Genomic DNA, 19,574 nt, shown 5'->3' with positions numbered 1-19,574 from the left:
TAAGGGTGAGTTCACCATACATAAAACCAACAGAAAAGCTTGCTTTTGCTGACTGCCAGTGTTTTAGGTCCCTGTAGAGATGTACAAGTGTACTCTGGGTGTGGGCTAAGAGGGCAACTAGCACAGCTTGAAAACTCTGTTAAATGCCACAGGTGACATTCATTCATTTATTAATACATGCTCTGGAGTGCTCATAATCCAATCAGACTGATGTAGCTGTGTCTCTGCCTTTCATAGTAAGTGGAGGCACAAGGCCTGTATTTGAAAATCTGGTGTCAGAAAAGCAGCTTGAAGAGTCTGATAAATGTAGCAGCCCAGACCAGTTGGTGGTTTAATTGTCTCCCAGTGATCCTAACCTGGTCCGGAAGGCCTGAGAAATATAAGTAATACCAGCATGCCAGTGCATGGGGTTAATGGTGTGTCTAGAACCAGCATGCCATCTAGTTCATAGGTCAGAGGTTAAATAGCAGAGATGCAGTACTGTGTGATGACATGTCTTGGTGCCCAGTCTGTTGCCTGAATCCAGTCACATGAATCACTTCTGTTTTATTCCATTTATATTTCTCAGTATTTATGACCATTTAGTGTTTTGTTTTACATTAGCATAACATTTTGATTTTGGCAAATGCTATTTAAAAAGGGATAATTGTCTGGTTTGCACATACTATGAGACATGCATATAAATCCAGTATTAATTAGTGTTACAGTGGAAGTTAACACAGCCAAAAACTCCCTTTATGATCACATCATCTCTCACAGGCTGAATTCAAGCACTAATGTAACTCCATGCTCCATCTGTAGAAACATGGGGATAGATAGAGATGTGAGTAAAGAAAAGGATACGAGTAATGATGGGGAGGGGAAGATGGAACAGAGAGTTTAGAGGGGGTGAGGTTAAATGGTCCATGTCAGTAGCAGTCTTTAACACATGGGATTACTGCCCCTTTGTGTGCGGTGAGCTCACTCAATCACTGAGCCTGTGTAAGACACACTCCACCATTTACCCCACACTGTCGCAGACATCCTGATCAAGCTGACAAAGGCTGGGGAAGTACACGGCTGCAATCAGCTGGCTAACAGTAACAGGAGAATAAATTGAGGGGATGAAGAGAGTGGAGGAGGGAAGGAAAGACACGAACAAGAAGGGAACGAAAAGACACATGCGCTGGAAACAAAGTCGGAAAAGTGTTGTCTGAAAAAATGGGGTTGAAGAAGAGGTGAGGAGAGGCTCTATAAAACACCGAAATAGGCTGGAGGTGAGAAGATGCACTATAAAGGAGAGAAGCTGCACCATAAAGTAGTGAAATGCACTTAAAGCAAAAGATGGAAAACACAATAAAAAATAGAAAGTAATGCAGTAGCAGTTGGATGAAAGGAAGACTGGAGCAGTATCTTACAGAGAATTTCATATTATTATACACACGTGAGATGGGTTGTAATGATGCTAATTAAAGCTTTTATGCATGTGTTGTGAAAATTGGCATCTGAGCGTGATGTGCTCCATTTGGTCCTCCTCTTATGAGGTCTCATGGCTGGGTTGAAACTGAAACCTGAAATGTCCCTTGATGATTAGACCAGAGTTACTGCATAAAAAGTACAAAAGGAAGCTAATAAAATATGCAATGCAGAGCATCTGACTTCACTTTTTGAAGGCAGCCTTGATGATCATTATCACTTTGCATGAATTCTCAATATTGGAGAAAGTCTTAGTGTTCTTAGCTTCTGTATGCGCCTTTTATTTGTCAAGGGACCACAAGTTATTAGATTGGCCAGGTGGCGGTTTTTATGTCAAAGGCATATTACCGGTGAATCCTCCTCGACTGCCAGATTAAGTTATGGAAGTGTGAATATTTGAAAGGCATTATCTACTCGAAGTCATGTTTCCAGGCTATTGAGTTCAGAATGATAAGAACCCAGTGGAAGTCAAGCTGGTAGAGCATAGAAAATGAAACTTTTTTTCAGTGACAGAATACAAGAGATAGCTGGAATGTTTTCCTCTTTCTTTTCAATATTGATGGTTTTTCAAACTCAAGTTAATCTACCAGTCAAAATGCAAAACCTTAAAACATGGCTCCCTAAAACTCATTTGTTGCCGTAGGAGCTAAATAGCTACCAAGCGTCTAATCCTGTAACAGGTGTCATTTCTCTCTCGTACCGCTGTTGTGCTCAGTGTGGGGCAGAATTAGTTTTACAAGTTTGTAATGGGTTTCTGTTATGCAACGAAAAAAATCTAAAACAAGAAAACACTGAAAAGAATGTGGACCTCTGACAAATCTTAATAATCTCCCATGTTGCTCCATTACTTTTACTGTCAACAATAGAGTGGGTAGATGAAGGAGTAGTCATGCAACAGTAGTCAGAGTTTCCCTTGACGGTTGTCTTAGGAGACTTTCTGGGACTCATAGTCAGTGCTGCTTAATAACAATTTGGCAACCAAGTATACAGCATAAACCTAAACATAGCTCTGTGTACTGGATGACATTAAATACATAATGTTTACACTGTCACATTTCAAGAGATAATTTCACCTGTTATTTAGTTTGAACTGCTAACAGTTACAGTGGTTCCCAAGGGCAGCTCATGTTTGTAAGTCACTCTTCTCCGACTTCATCAGAGATCAGTTTGTGATGCAAAGACGTCCTTAAAAAGTGAAGTAACTGCCCTTAAAGTCAAATTTGTGGTCACGAGTTAAATCGTTGGGATTAAGTCTTTACTGAAGTTTTTGTTGATGTGAAGCTTTGGTCTGCAACTTTAATCAAGACAACTGTCCGGTCATTTAAACCTGAAATCATAGTCAGATGGAGTGCAGCGATTAATACAATGCTAACCTTTTTTGCCTCTGTAATTTTTCTTTTGCTCACTGTAATTATCTCTCAGATGTTCACTGATGAGAGGCTTTGACAAACATTCACGTTTTATTAATCTTGACATTGCCTTGGTTTTATGTGTGTAACACATGGTCGCGATCTTTTTTCCACACACACACACACACACACACACACACACACCACACACACAAACACACACACACACACACACACACACACACACACACACACATACAAACCATCTCATTTCTGCTGACGTTTCTCTGTTTGCCTTGTGTCAGTGATGGTAACTTTAATTATTGTGCCTTTGCTGTCTCAGTCCATGCATTTTGATGAGCCCTGTGTTTAAATAGGCACACATATACACACAGACATTGGCGTGGGTAAAATGTGAGGAACAGGTCAATTAAAAGGGCCTGTGACTGTCCAGAATGTTTTAATTAAAGTAGCAGTGAAATGTAAACTTGGTTCTAATTATGATTAGCTTTAATTAGCTGTCACTCTGATCTTAATTGCTTTTGAATACAGCTGACCTCCAAATGCTTCATCTCCATGCTCCAGCATCAGTGCTTGGCTTGTGTGACCAGTTATTCACCACTGTCTGTTTGTGTCTGTTGCATTGTTACCTCTCCATACACAGTTCTTGAATAAACAAATAAATCTTTAATACTTTATTTGTAATGTATTTGTTTGTATGATTCTCCACAGGTGCTACTGGATATGGTGGTGAAGAAGAGTGAGGGCTACAGCGTGGAGCAACTGGAGAGACTGTACTCCCTTCTCAGCCAGTGTATCTACCAGTACCGCAGAGAGTACGACAAAACCCAGCTACTGGAGGTCAGTGAGAGAGACGTACTCTGGGTCAGCCTTTCCAAAGTGAAATCTAGTCAGTTAAAGTCGATCATAAAGAGAGTGTGCAAAAGTATACAGAATTTTGAGCAGTTAAATGATGATGATAGAATTTATTGTATATATATATATTTATTTGTATATATATGTATATAAAACTCCCTGGTTCCAGCCTCTCATAGTTGAACTTTTTATTTTTTTAAGTTTTCTATGGTGTAAAACTCTTAATATCTTTGAGATATCTTTGAGTTTTTGACTGTTAGTTATAGTGAAAGTACTCATTACTAGGGTCGCAAAATTCCATGAATTTTCAAACCTGGAAACTTGTCATGGGGATTAATGAGAATATATGGGAATTAAGGGGAATTAACTGGAAATTTGGAAAATTGCTGGTTAGCCTATAACAAGGAACTTTAATGTAGTTGGGGGGAAAAAGTAATCTTGCAGTATAATCTTAAACAACCAACAACTGGTTAAAACAACCAGATTTAATGCAAATTCAGTTGAACTTCTACTGTGCACTCTTCACTCCTCAGTCCCAAGCATACAGCACAATACCTACTACAGAGATATTGGGGCCACACCCACTGCATGAACTGTGCATTCCTCCACCACATGCACAGATAATTTCTAGACTCCTGCACACAACAGCAGACTATTGAAGCCACACATTTGAGCCTACAGACTACATTCAGTCAACTAAGCTTTGATGATATTACAGGGGTAGATATATTTGATACATGGTATTAAAGTTACTAAAATAAATCAAAATGTGTTTATACAGTAGCTATCTTGCCAGTAAATCAGATATGCTAAATATAAGATAGCTAACATATATTTATTTTATACAGCATTCATTTTTTGTTGTTTTAGTTTGTAATTTGTAGTAGTTTGAATTCATCTCTGCCAAATCTCTGACAAAACAAGATGTTTATACTTCTGTTTGTGCATGATACGGTTCAAATGAATTACCCCAAATTTGTAATTTCTAATTCATTTCTAATTTCTAATTCAAATCATTCCAAATCCCCTAACTTAACTTCCCATGGAAAATTTTACTGGAAATATTCCACCCCCATGATCTTACTGAGTTTGTTCTTATTAACTACAGACATTGAAAAATACCAAGCAGTAAAGCAGAAAGTTAAGAATAAGCTGTTGTGAATTCAGCCTCTTTCTCTCTCTCTCTCATCGCACAGTGGTTGTTTCAGAACCTTGTTGCTAACCAGCAAGAATAGGTTTAAGTTTCAAAAAGATTGTGTGAATAAGACAAATTTAGTTGCCTCATGAATACAAGGACTTCTATTACAGCTGGGGCATCTTTTGTGTGCAGAACAAAGGAGGCCAGTTCAGTAGTTGTGCAAGGTTTCGAGGCAAATGGCTTGGTGGACTGTAGCTTCTTTTTTTTCCCCATTTTGTGCTGCAGATTTAACCTCATACAAGCAGAACATCTCAGTCCAAGTAACTTGTTTCATGATGCCAAGTCACATGTTGCCTCTTTTTTACACAGGGTTTTAAAACAACTGCTAACATCTAATGAACTAATAACATTCCAGGCATGATGGAAAAGGCTGGGAACAAATGGAATCTAAGATGAACTGCTTCCAATAGAATAGGTCTTTTGGGAGCATAGATATAGACACATCTACACACACTCAGGCACTCTGACACAGGGGATAGCATGTGGAAGTCACAAAAAAAAACCTAAGCTAGGTGTAGTTATTGGAGGATAGATGGAAGTGGAGCCAAGCAGTAATGGTAGAAATCAATAGAGATTACGAGTTGAAAGTTGAAAGGGTTGAGTTCATTTTTATATTTCTGTTCTTATTGCTCCAGAATAGGATCTAATGAGGACAATGGGGACTTTAATTAAGTGAGCACATGTAAAAATGTTCAGTAGTTGTGTGTTTGAGACATTCAGAGATGAAGTGAGTCCAGGAGCTGGAATCCAAAACAGTTAATAAAAGAAACTAAGATTCTACACAATGCTCCATTGTGGCTTCATTAAAATCTGTCATTTAGCTTTTGTTACCTAAAAGGAAGAATTACAATTTCAATGGTATTCAGTTTCGAACAATCTGAATGTGATAGTAGCAGCTTAACATCTAAAATTTAATTTAATATTACAATTCAGCTCGTGTGACACCAGGATTTACTACTTACATGTCCTAGTTTTTACATTGAATTGTATTGAATTAGAGTAATTGTAGAAAAAAAAATTGAAGTTTCTAATTACTGTTGCATAACAGCTATTATTCAAGGTAAAAAATTTGTAAAATGATTTTTAAAAAGCAGTCTAAGTGTGATGAGAGTTTTTTCATTCAGTCCTAGTCTATTTAGAAAATACAGCAGAATCAGTGCATATGGTGAGTAAGGGTTAACAAAATGACCCTGAGTATAAGGTCTTTTTTCTCTATTTTTCATTTCTTATCTCCTTTGACAATGTTCCATAAAGAAAAAGCTGCTGTACATCTTCCCAGAATCCCATCTGGTCATCTGCTGCTGCTGTAGGATGTCAGTGCGGACAGCGGGCCAGGAGTGGTAGTGCCCTGGTGCTGGTAGCCAGAGCTAGCTGTCAGGATGTCAGAGAGAGGAAGCGGCAGAGAGAGAAGGAGAGAGCAGTCAGCCAGGTGGTGCCGCCTGTCGACAGGCCGGCTGGTGGAGGAGGGGAGGGCGCATGTCTGGGTTTGTCTCACACTGCCAGCCTAAATTGGTGTTTCCAGAGCAGAAATGTCAGCTCGTTTGGCACGTGCTTTGTTTGCCTCTGTTTCCAGCACACATCTTGATTCCACAGCAGGTCATCTCCTTGTATCTCCCCAGAGAATGCAAAAATGTGTACACATACACACATGCATGCAGGTGGCTGAAGCCGTTTCCACTTAATGTTGGACTCTGTTGCAGCGTGCGGTGTTCGTGTCTATGTTGTAGATCTGAGTGAAATGGAGCGTGTCCATACATTTGTCTCCTTTGCTTTCTCCCCCGTCCTCCTCTGGGTACAGCTCGTCTCAGTGTTCTAGCAGAGCTGACCTTTCAGCAGATGGAGTGGACTGCACCCTGCTTCCAGTTAAGGCCAGAGGGACCATCTCTGCTCTGTACACAATAACACACCAACCATGCTTCTATCTACAAATTGGCGTTCATATTGCCCCAGGCCTAGTATTACATTTTGCCTGTGTCTCAGACCGCAATTAAAGACTGGGAGCCTTTGACCTTTAACCCGGGTCTGTGGGGTGCCAGAGCTGTGCGTGCCACTGGCTGAGCTAGCTGAACATCAGAAGAGAAGACTATTTCTCTGCTTATTTGTGTATTTGCTGCTGAAGATTGTGGCCTGTAGGTCATTTAATAACTTGTGTGAGTGTCCAATGCAACATCAAGGCAAATTGCAAAATTATTGGATTTCCAGGTCCATGTAGTTATTGGGTAACATCTTTTTGATTCCTGCAGGAAGTTGGTGAAATGTAGATGACATGATTTTATATCACATAGAGATTTGGACCATGTATACTCTTTTAATCATTAATGGTAAACATCTGGCTTTGATGTCAGGCTAGAGCTTTGAGACCTTCTCTCAAGACATTTAGTACCAATGTTGGAACATTGGAACAGTCACATAAAGAGAAAAGTGTCATAAAACAGGCAAAGCAATCAGTTCCTCCATTGACAGTAGCATCTGTAGAACAGAAGGTAATGCAGCCCGAGCTTTCATCATCGTGAGTCTGTTGTCAGTAGCTTCATCCAGACGCAGCACACAAGATTGTTCTCTCTTGACTCTCTTTCTCTTTTGTCAGAAAAGAAAAAAACAACTGGCACCAGTGTTGTTCTGACTTTCCTAATCTACACGTACATGCCACAGAGGACACTGTTCTCCCAGGGGTTGCAGAAAATTTGATCTGGAAAATGGAGAAAATCAGTAACTGAGGTGGAAGAAGATAAGATGGGTTCATAGAGGGTGGCCGCACCAAAGTAATTTATATTACCTTTGTCACAAATAGATAGAATATCACAAATTGATGACATTTTAACAGAGTAGAGCACGCAATGCTGGATTTTTCTCTTAATGCACAGTATTGATAGCGCCATAGGGAAATAAAACTGAAGGTTTATTCTGTGATTGTGCTACATTTTACTCATTGAGCTACGCAGCTAGCAGGAGCTTCCTGCCATGTAGTCTGACTTCCACCCATGCTAGAGAGACAGTGCTACAGGCTTAATTTTTTCTTTCTGAGACAGAGTAGGTTAGTGAGACAGAGGGTTGGTGCTTCAGACACTTGTTAGATTGTCTGCTTTGTTTTCAGGATGACAAGGTGTTATTCCTTCAGGCAGATACAGTCAACATCACAGTGGGGCGAAGCATCAAGTTGGCAGAGATCTTATTTGTGTGTTGGTGTGTGAGTGTACAGTGAAACACGTCAAAAGCATAGGTGTGTCTTAACATGTTCTGTGTCTGATGAGCTGAAGCTTTTAGGGAATTTTTCAGATTAGTGACTTTTTATTCAGTTGCACATTAACTTCACTTTTCAGAGCTTCACTGGGTTTTACAGCTTATGTGACCTGGTGTTGATGGCTGTGGGGTTGTGATAAAGTGCTAAGTGTTTAATGGATGTTATAAATGGAGTAAGAAGGGAAGTTAGAATCAGCATAACATCAGCCCTGTGACCTTTTTAAATCTATCCAGAATAAACTGTAGGAAATGTTTGGCTGTAGTTTTCATTATATCTGGATTATTAATGAACAGCTGGCTGCTGTGTCTCATTTAACAGAGGACTGTGGCACCAGTTGAACATTTTTTGTGGCCATGAGAGGATTGCAAATGGCATTGGTAATCAGAAGTTGCCTGTAAAATGGCATTGAATTCACAAGCTATCAAAAGTGTGCAAAAAAGTGGCATTCAGGCCACATTTTCAGTTGGTCCAAACATTCTAGAGTATTTTAAGCTGAGTTTGGAGGAATGGAAGAAAAAATCAATATTAAAAACCAAGTAGTACACTTCTGATTATGATCTGTAAGGAAACAAGTATCAATAATTTAACTGATTACCATTTAATCTCAACTAATCGTTTGGTCTCTAAAATATCAGGGAATTATTTTAATGCCCATCAGTTTCTCAGAGCCTTACCTGACATTTTCACTTTGCTTGTGTTATCAAGCTAATAGTCCAAAACCCAGATATATTCATCTTAGTATTATAGAAGATTAAGAAAACCAGCAAATATTTGAGATGGTGGAAGCAGTGACATTTTTGCTTAAAATTTGCAATTAGCAAAATTGCGATTGCAAATCATTTTCTGTTGGCAGACTAAATTAATTACCTCATCCTTTCAGCCTCAATAAAACCTTTTCAGCCCTTTTCTGTCTTGATTTAAAAAAATAGTTTATGAGTTATTCAAAATACTTTTTAATCTTCTACATTAAAGAAAGTATAACACTTAAAGAATAGAATAGAATAGGCTTTATTGTCACTGTACAGTGACAATAAACAAAGACAAACAGTGCACTATGGAAGAAATTAAATACAATAAGAAATACAAACCATTAACGGTATATTTTTTAAATTTCTTAGCAGAACAGGCATTTGTAGTATCTGCTAATAGTTGATGATTATGTAAATAGAATAGTCATTCTCTCTAATTTTGCCAGGTGGGACAGTGTGATGCAGAAGTTTTCGGTGAGGAGGGACCATCTCTACCTGGAAAAGTTTACCCCTCTCTTAGAAGTGTAAAATTGTTGTCTCCTGAGAAGTTGTATTTTTTCACTTTTTGTTGTAGATGTTGAAATTGGTATCTTGTAGCAGCGTCTGTCGCACTGACTCAGCCATTCAGATGAGAGAACACACACAGTGTAACATCTTCAAGGCATTAATCATGGTCTATTGCAGGCTAACATCCATCTCTCTTCCTCCAGCTCTGTTCAGATTTAGTCAGTGTCAAACTCTGCTGTTTTCATGCTGAGAAAAATTGCCCGTCTCATTCCAGCACAGCTTTGCTTCATTTTATATCATTTATCACGGTGAAAGCTGTTGTTTGCTGTGGGAAATTTTCAAGTAATATTGAAACCGCGGTGCACAGATGCTTTATGCACACATCTGAGTTTGCTGTGTTGGTTGAGACTAAGCAGTGTGTTTCTCTCTGTTTGTGGTGCAGGAGATGGAGGAGAGAATCCAGCATTTTGATACATTCCTGTGAGACGGAGAAAATTTATCAGGTAGATCCTGAACAGCCTGGGACCACAAAGACACATACAAACTGAGAGAAAGAGTGAAGGAGCTTCTGAGTCCAGCCCTCAACACAAAAACACACATACACACACACACACACACACAAGGAAAATCCAGCGCCCTCCTCTTGCTGGGAGGGAGCACGAGGACGAGGTTGAGGACAGAGACATTCAATGGTGCTATCGTCTCAGGAACCTGGCCGGATCCAGACCCATTCTACACAACCAAACCCCTGAAGGTGTGTCAGTCACACACACGCACACACACCAATGGTGACGGGCAACCCTGGTGCTACTCGGGTGCTATCTTTTATCCATGCTGCTCTTGGGATTACTTCTTAACTTGGACGACTAGCAAAACCAACAGATCGGGTGATGTCATATCGCAACCCGGCCGCCTCCCTCCGGAGCAGGCCGTGCATGCGTGCGCACACACACACACACACACACACACACACACACACACACACACACACACACACACACACACACACACACACACCAGAGATATACAAACACATGCATACAACACATGCATACACACACACATACACACACACACTCAGATCCTCACCAGCAGAAGTGTGAATGCAGAGTGCCGCTAGAAGGGGGCAGATAATGTTCTGAATCACTGAACTACATTGCTGAGCCCATCTTGCCCTCGAGTGCAACGCTTCATCGTAGGCCAGTTATTACCACACTATTATGCGGCTCATTTTTTCAGCCATTTTAGCTACTTGATTAGTTCAATATCTGAGCCACCGTCGAAGATACTCACCCAGAACTAGAGTTTACAAAGAAGTTTTAGTGCGAACACAAACTCGATGAGGTTAGCACAGCAGGACTAGAACCGATTATGTCCTCGTCATTACTGCAGCCATCAGGTGTGGTGTTTGTCTCAGAGTTATTGGCGAACGGGCGTAGCCTGTAGATCAGCTGTAAAACCACCTCACTCGAAACATTCTCTCACAGACCACCTCTGTCGTTCACAGTCTTAGCAGATTGTCATGTCCTAAATAGTTTGTGCTCGCTGCATCCCTCCTCTTCACTTCATTCACAGTATGAATGTTTTCCTTCCCGATCAAGCTGTGCCCGCCAGTTGATTTTCCCATCGACACCCCGGCTGAGAAACTGGAAGCAGTACAAATTGGAATACGTCTGTAGTTTTGCACTGCCTAGCGTGTGCCTTATTTGAAACCTCATATGAAACTGATATATTTAGCAAGATTTTTTAATTTACTTCTTGTGACAATGAACAGGCCCCAAGTTGGGGTGGGTCTTAACCACTGAGGTCACAGTGACCTTGAAGCAAAAAATTCTGTATATCTCAATGCCATTAGGTCGATTAACAACATATCTTGACTCTACATGTCTATGTAGTTTTAACTTCAACCTCGGCTTATTAAAAATTAAATGAAGGCATTTGAAAACCTGAGGAATACATTATACTCACTTCTGTGGCTGTGTCAGTGTCTGGCCGTATACGTCTGAAGCACTTGAAATGTTGTTACGATATTTAAATGTATTCAAGCCCTTTTTTTACCCCAGACTAGTCGGGGGGAGGTCAGTCTCCACCTGAGCAGACAGCAGGTGTAACAAGAGGTCGACAACACCAGCTTTTCTTCAGTTTTTCATATGCAAAGGAAAAAAAGGAAAAAAAGCAACAAAAAAGCTAATGATGTGAGTCAAATGATCGTGCCAAGTGTTATCCCACTCCTTCAAAAGGTGCTGACATGATGGTGCCTGTTCACAGGAATTCTGTTTTAACTATGAAAATGTTCTCTTAGATGGTCATACAACCTATGTATTATGTTGTGTATTTGATAATTATTTTTTACTTTTATATAAGATGCTTTGCTTGAGTTGATTGTTTTTTGCATGGGTTGTGAATCCACAATGAACAAGGCCATTCTAGGCAGTGCCCGTCACTAAGGTGTATAAAGCATTACATGATTTAGTTTTTTATGTTTTTGTCCTTTCACGTGTGTGTACCGACTTTATGGATTTATTTCATTCTGTTTTCTCAACACCAGACAAGAGAAGCTGGATTCTCATCTGTGGCCAACACAGTATATGTTTTCTGACTGCAGTAAATTAAGGTATTTACTGAGGCTTTATAAGGTTTTCTATGGCATTGTTCATGTTTTTAGAGATGCCGTATTTCGAGCAGGTGTAGGCTGGAGAAGGCCCCTTCTTTCTCTCAAAGCACTCTTCTTGTCCAATCCTCCAAACCTCTTGGTGCAACTCTGACCCCAGCTCACCTCTGCCTTTTCTCAGATTCTAGGTGACAAGCAGCAAAAGACCATATGCAAACTGGCAATGACAGGTTAGCACTTGGACTACTGCAGAGAGAAAAAAAACCAACGCTACCTCAGCTTAATTTATTTTAATGCGAAAACTGTTTACTGGGTACATAAACAGTATTTTCTCCCCCCAAAATACTGTTGTGACATCTACAGTACCATCTTAGGTACCAGATCAGTGCAACCACAGCTGCTGCAGTAATCCAAGAGTTGTTTATATCTCTCTGATTGTTATGTATGTTTGCATTTGAGCCAGATGATGATTGCAGAAATTTTAAGGATATTTCATGGACTGTATATTTTATGCTTTAGTTTCAGGTTCTTTTAATTTCTACTGTACCTTGACACTGAGGAAGCATCCTAGATCTGCTCCTCTTTCATATTATCACCCCCATACCCTCCTTAGATGCTAGAGAGAGGAATTTTTTATGCCTCTTTACACATCCTTTGCCTTTTTTCCCCCCTAAATTCTGTTTTATTTTGCAGATTTTCATCTCATGATTCTGATTATTTATTATTAAAACATTTTTACACCTAATATTCAGTAAATTGTCTTTTTGTACTTTTGAAATTTAACAAATGGGGAAGCATCACATGTCCATTTTAACAATTTTTGTTGAATTGCGTAGCGTTTGTGTAGCAGATTTATTTGGCGTGTACGGGGGGAATAAAGGGTTTACAGGTCTCTCAGGTTCAACACGCAACAACATGCCCTTTCGACTTTCCTATTTATTTCATTGTTCTGGTGTTTTCTTGTTAAAAGTGGTTACAGACTGTGGCATACTGGAAGAGACTAACATTAGGACAGAACTCTTATTTAAAAATGTAGTGTCTGTGTAGTTCATACCAGGAGGAGAAACAGGACCAGATTAACTTTCTTATATCATTGTTTTCTTTTCTGCCAAAAGATTTAAAAACCACATCGGGAAATAAAATATGGGTAGTTTAAATGTCATACATTGTGATCTTCCTTTCTTGTTATAAATTGTAGCCAGTTTGGACTAACAACCAATTTTTGTCTGGTAGTGGAGACTACTTAGTCCAGTATGCAGAAGGAGAAAGGGTTTGTTCTATCCTGAATTACTTTGTTCTTCCCTATTTTTTCACAGTTAATTTAGTTGAGACTTTCATAGCTTTGTCAACTCTGTTCTTTTGTGTATTTAACACACTTGTTCGCAATTGTTACTTTAGTGTAAGTTATATTTGAAATGAAACATTTACTGTATTTCTCAAATAAACTGCTGTGATATACTTGAATAAAGGTGCAAACTGTATATTTGAAGTGTTGTTTTCTTACTGTAAAGTTGGAGAAATGGGAAAACCGCTCCTGTACTTTGAAGAAAAAAAACAGAAGAGTTACACAGCCTGATATCAGTGAAAACATTTAGTTGCCTCAGCATTTCAAAAGGAAATTTAAATTTTTTATATCCCGAAATGTTCTTTTCACCCGTGCTCTGTGGTAAATGCACATTAGAAACCTCACTTACCCGATTCAAGTACAGCCAGCTTGAGAACTTAAAAAAAAACAAAACAAAAAAACACTACAACCTTGATTAATTATACATTACACAAAAAAACAGACTTGACAAATGTGTTCATTGTTCTGGTATATGTATTAGGGTTCAATAATAACAATTGTTAATTTCCTCTTTTTGGGTACAGATTTACAGACATACCATTTGATTCCAACCTATCAGTTTTTTTCTAAAAACATTTATACAGAATTGCCTTCAGGTTTTAAAATATACATATTTCCTTCCTGTATTTACAGAATACCAACCCAACATCTTTTGTGGGTTGCAATGAAACACATTGTACAAAACGAATAGAAGGTGGGAGGAGAAATTGGTGAAAGATGGAAAAAAAAAAAAACACGGATCAACAGATAACTTCTATGGCAACAGTCACAGGTGATAATTGTGCTTTTATCCGGAGGAACTGCTCCAACTTGTACGTCTGATCAGACGTCAGTGGAAGGGAGGAATTCCCTCTCTCTCTCCAAATCTGCTGCTTTCATTTCCCACAGAGCTTAAGAGTATAAATCAAGGGGGGAAAAAACAGGCCACTCACCCTCCAGATGATATCTCAATCAGGCTGGAATTGCAAAAGAACAGAGAAAAAAAATAAAGATTTTCAATTTTTAAACCCTACCTGACCCAGATTTGATGGTTTTTCCTATGTTTAGCAAATCATTATAAGAACCAGGTTACACAGAGTTCAAATCTGTTTTTAAAATTACCCCATAAATCCACACTCTGTAGGAATTTCACTTCCTAACACAGTGGAGAGAGAAGAAACTTGTCAAATCCACTGATAAAGAGGAAAACAGTCAGATTCCTTCACTTTTCCTCCTCTCCTGGAGATGTCACTACTGAAAAATGTTCATACACCACAAAGAAAGTCTGCTCTCTAATGAATGACTATGAAGCCTACATCTACACAATTTACTGAAAAAGGGACAAAAATCTGGACCTGCAATGGCTTCACTGCACTCTGAGTCAGAGTGTGTTAACGAAACAGGGAGGTGGTGAGTTTATTGAGATCTGGAAAAGACAACTGAGGAGAAAAAAATTGCAACTTCATTAAAAACCAAGGAGCTTGTAAATTACTAAGAGGGTCCCTGTGCCTGTTGGATGAGAGGATGAACTACTACCATGACACATACAGTACTGGAGGTTAGGCATCGCCACCTGACATGGCTGAGTAGTTGAACATGAGTACATTCTGCACAGGGCTTTTGGGGGTGGGACGGGTAACGGGGTGGATGGATGCTGGCGTCAAGTCCAGAGGTCGTTGACCGACCGACCGGCCCGGCCTTAAGCTGCCGTCGCACATCGTCCCACAACCGGAGCTCGGCTGGTGTTTGGCATCGACCCAGTGTGATCTGGGTACGAGCCGCCCTCAGCCACTCTGGATGTACTTTTTGATGACCACGCAGCCGTGTCTGAAGAGTGGGCAGGGCAGTGACTGCAGGAGCGCCCACGTGTTGGTGCAAGGGTCAAAGGTCTCCATGTTGCCAAGGGCCGGACCCTCACTGCTCACGATACCTCCTGTGGCGTAGATCTTCCCGTCCAGGATCACAGCACTGCACAGACAGAAAGTTTGTTTTGTTCAGTTGTTTTCCTTTAACAAGCTGTAATCCTTAAAGGAATAGTTCAACTTTTTTGGAATACATGCATATCTACTTTCTGCAGGGGAGTTCGAAGAGTTGAATATGTTGCCCATCTTTGTGTGAAGCTAAGCTAACTGGCAGCTGATTGTAGCCTTATATTTAGTGAATAGACAATGGAGATTTTTTTTTCTAAAAAGTCAAACTATTCCTATATAACTACCATACAGTGTTTTCTCATTCATTACATACCTCTCTATAGAGTAGCATTAATATTAGTGGCAGAGTCTGCCATTTGTTACTGCCATAATACTCCTAACTGTTTTGCTGCTAATGCAAACGTTTCCCTCTGCTGCTGCCTCATGGCAAAAGCATTCAACTGGCAAAACACAGTGTGGCTACAAAACACATCATTTTTGGCACAAATAATAATGAGAGGTAATCAGTGTCAGGGAGATAAGTAGGTGAAAGCAAGTGTGAGCTAATGTGGCTTAGATATTAGATATCTACAATATGAGTCACAGCAGGAGGACTATTATTCTTGTTGTTAATCGTGATCAGACAAAGCCCGACAGAAGACTCCAACAACACGTTGATTGTCGCGCTGGGGGCCACGCCTGAGATTATTTGACATCACTTACACATGCTCTCGACAAGCCCAACAAGGCTACTTTGTAAGGTAGGGGGGAAAAAAAAAAAAAACCACAGACACACACGCACACACATGCACATTACATTCCCTCTTGAGGGCAAAAGAGAAAACTAATGAAAAAGCAAATATCTGTACAAATGTGCTCATTTGATATGAGAAACAGAAACAGGAGTTTGTGTGCAGAGAGGATTAAAACTTGGGCTGTAAGCTGATTAGGGCTTTGTACTCCTATTGGGGTTTGGAACGATCTGCATTTACATAAGGTGCATGCTCAAACACACACATAAACACACACAGCGAACAACATGCAGTCCTAGTTGCAGAAATTCACAACACTGTTGGGACTGAAAAAGATTATTACATAAAGCCTAAATCTACTCAGAGAGAAAGCACAGCTGATCCAAAATGGAGAGAGCGCAGGGCAAAGCCTGGAGCTGCTCTTCTTGATAAACAGAGAGGAGGTGCGGGTCTGCAGAGGGCCAGACGCAGCGAGGGGAGAATATCAGCTCTCCTGCACGATGACCTGCTAGACTTCATCCTCTGAGCAGGAGCATGCACTGCAGATAGTGCTGTTTCTGAGTATTTCTCTTTTGGCAGCTCTGTGTATTTGTTGTTCACCCTCCTTCCCCACATCTCTTCCTCTCTTGTGTCAGACTTAGTTAAATGTAGCAGAACAGCTGCCTGGCGTGTGTGCTGCAGCTTATCAATAACTCTGACAACATGATTTATGTTATACATTCTGCACATAAGATCACTGTCTGTAATTGCTTCCCAAATGTGTTTTGTGCATGCTCTTTTTTTACCTTTTCAGTTTCTGAAAAAAAAAAAAAAAAACAGAAAAAGGAAGAAGCTTGGGCCCAGGAAAAAGTGAGTTCATTATCCCGCAAACTGCACACCTCAGTGGCTCGAGCTGACTGGGATATTAGGATGTGATCCCACTGTCGTTAATTTTCATTTATCTCCCATTATCAGCCATTATGTGTCCACAAATGCTATTACAGTTACACGTGTTGACTGCAGGTTCCTGCGCTCTTAAAGCACAAACATTATACTTAGCTTACTACATGCAAATAAAATGAAAAAAAAAACCTTATATGTCACTCTAATAACTCAAGGTAAAATAGAGCAATTAAATGCTTTGAAATAAAGTTTATTAAATCAAGCAGAGAGTCTTTGCATTTTGAACAGATGTGTCTTGTTTCTCTCAGCGTGGCAGACAGACAGAGGTGTTACTGATCAAGCAAATTTAAAAATCAAGCCCATGAATTAGAAAGCTATTTTTCTACCGAGGGAGACGTTTCACAAACGAAATGCATCGATGTTAGAAACACTGTCAGCCCACGACTGGTTTTTGTTCAAATTTTAATTAGTTGGCCTGAATACATTTTCCCTGTGCAACCGTTTACCTGTGTTATAACACAAAGACTGACAGATTACTAATAAGCTTGAGTTTTACATATCTTTTGAGGCTGTGCAATAATAACAGTGTTTTTGAAGCTTCATACAAGACAGACCTGCAATTAGATATCTTGAAAATTCTTTAAATATTCCACACTGGGGATTTAACTTACATGTGGTGCTGCTACATTAATAATCTCTTACCTGCAGAACTGCCGAGAGTGATTCATGTTGGGACCGGCCTTGATGTTGCCTTTGTCTGGGTCATAGATAGTGGTGGCTCGAGCGTACGCTCCTCCCAGGATGAATATAAAACCGTTTAGACTCACTGCAGGGGCGTATTTGTTATCTAAAGATATGAGAGGAAGAGAGAGAGGAAGAGGGAAGGAGAGGAAAGATTTTTGTTTAAGAAAACACAGCTATTGTTTGCATGTCATTCTCTCACACAGTAGAAATTTCCATTCAGTATAATGGTCTCAATTTGTTTTTTTCTTTTCTCCCATTCTTTTTCCTGCGGTCCCCAGGCTGCATGCAAAAATCATCATCAACATTCTCCTTATCATTTTACAGATGTGCCATTCGCAAGATTGCTTTGGAGGAAAAAAAAATAGAATAGATGGTAAACCAGTGAAAAAGCGGAGTTCATAAATCACTGTGGCTTTATTGGGTTCTGCTCCAAAATATGTTTGGGCTTGGCAGCAATATAAAAGAGTTACCTAAATCCCAATAATTCACAATTGCATTACGCCCTCTGGCACCTCCATAGATTCAAAAGAAAAAAATAAAGAAATAAAGGAAAAAACACTTCACATGTATTGGAAATACATGAGTGAACAGGTGGGATACTGCATACTGTGCATACTGTATAATTCAATCTGATATAGTATATAGCACATGAGGAAAACAGAGGTATTGAAGCAGCACCGCTGAAGAATTATAGATGATGGGAAACAAAATGAAACAGTGGTTTGTGCGGAACGATGTCATTGGAAACCTGCAGCTTGTGAGCAGCGGCCCTGCTGTGTGAGAAGAGAAAGTGTATTTCAAACTCAGAGCAATTTCTCTCAAGCAGACTGCAGCTGGCCAATTTACAAGCAGCATGAATAATGCACCCGCACTTGGCCGTGAGCCGCCGTCCTCCCTGTTTTCTCCCACAATGGACGGACATCCCTCATTGGAGATGGGCAACAGGAGGAGTAAGGTCTGACGCCTTAATAATGGTGGTAGAAGCCCTAAAAGCTGCTCTGGTGTAGTGAACCACCTCCCCTTGTCTAGCTTTTTTCCCCAGCTGCTCAGAGGAGTCCGACATGTTTAATTAACAGGTCACCTCTGGAGACGAGAGGTGCTTCTGCCTCTCTTCAGACTGACTCTGAATGAGCCACTCTGCATTAAGTATATAACTCATAATGCTCTGTAATGACAAGACTGGGAGTGTACAGCCATGCTTGCAGCTCTGTGAGGTTGTAATTACACATAGCAGTGCTTTGAACTAAATAAAAACATCAGCACGCTAACATGATTATAGCAGCAATGCAAGCATGCTGAGGTTCAGCATATATAATGTTACTGTGTTTGCCATCCTAAGTTTTGTGTGTTTGCATGCTAACTATACTATGCTAATTAGCACTAAAGCTGAGACTTGGGAATTAAATCAGTTTATTTAGTCAGAGAACAAAGTACTGGGGAGATTTGACCTGACGATGATGTTAGTTAAAGTTAAAGGCTCACCAACATTATTAGAATTCACCCTGAAGGGACATGAGCTTCAGTATCAAATTTTATGGCATTTTATCCAACAGTTGTTGAGATATTTCACTCATAGTCTCAAATGTTGACCTCACACTGACACCAGAGGAGAAATATCAGAGGATCTTTAAAGTCATCTGTGAATCATCCCCTGGAGACCATGAATGTCCATGTTCATCCAATGGCTGTTGAGATATTGTAGTGTACATTGAAGTGGTTAACCAACCAACAGACAGGCATTGCCAACTGTGTTGCTATCACAGCCAAAAAACACTATACTTTAACCTTTAAATGACTTCATGTAGTTTTTTTTTATCCATTCTACCACCACACTGTGATCATTCACACACTGAAACCCAGTCTGAACTTCCACCACAACCATCAGACAAGTCAGCTTCAATTTCTACCCTTGAGAAAAAACTTGTCACTGACTGGTCTTTCTCACATTCTTCCTGATGTGTTTATTTTCTTCTTTT

The 19,574-nt window shown here is 39.9% G+C and overlaps 2 protein-coding genes across 5 annotated transcripts in view; one reads left to right on the top strand and one right to left on the bottom strand.

The window, feature by feature from the left end:
- Window positions 1–13,467, top strand: part of atad2b (ATPase family AAA domain containing 2B) — a 69,755-nt gene extending 56,288 nt beyond the window's left edge. Inside the window, 2 exon segments of the mRNA XM_018696193.2 lie at window positions 3,537–3,665; window positions 9,818–13,467. Of these exon segments, the coding sequence (XP_018551709.1) occupies window positions 3,537–3,665; window positions 9,818–9,859 (171 nt within the window). The 3' untranslated portion in view covers window positions 9,860–13,467.
- Window positions 13,468–13,783: 316 nt separating this feature from the next.
- LOC108896900 (kelch-like protein 29) overlaps window positions 13,784–19,574 on the bottom strand; it is a 190,541-nt gene continuing 184,750 nt past the window's right edge. For all 4 annotated transcript variants that reach the window (XM_051071975.1, XM_018696196.2, XM_018696195.2 and 1 more), the window contains exons 14-15: window positions 17,557–17,701; window positions 13,784–15,278 (exon numbers count right to left, since the gene is read on the bottom strand). In XM_051071975.1, the coding sequence (XP_050927932.1) occupies window positions 15,095–15,278; window positions 17,557–17,701 (329 nt within the window). In that variant the 3' untranslated portion in view covers window positions 13,784–15,094. The remainder of the gene's footprint in view (window positions 15,279–17,556; window positions 17,702–19,574) is intronic.

This window comes from Lates calcarifer, linkage group LG7_1, assembly GCF_001640805.2.
Source record: "Lates calcarifer isolate ASB-BC8 linkage group LG7_1, TLL_Latcal_v3, whole genome shotgun sequence".
Classification (NCBI taxonomy): domain Eukaryota; kingdom Metazoa; phylum Chordata; class Actinopteri; family Centropomidae; genus Lates; species Lates calcarifer.
The sequence above is the reverse complement of the archived record's forward strand: the minus strand, read 5'-3'. Positions and strand labels throughout refer to the sequence as shown.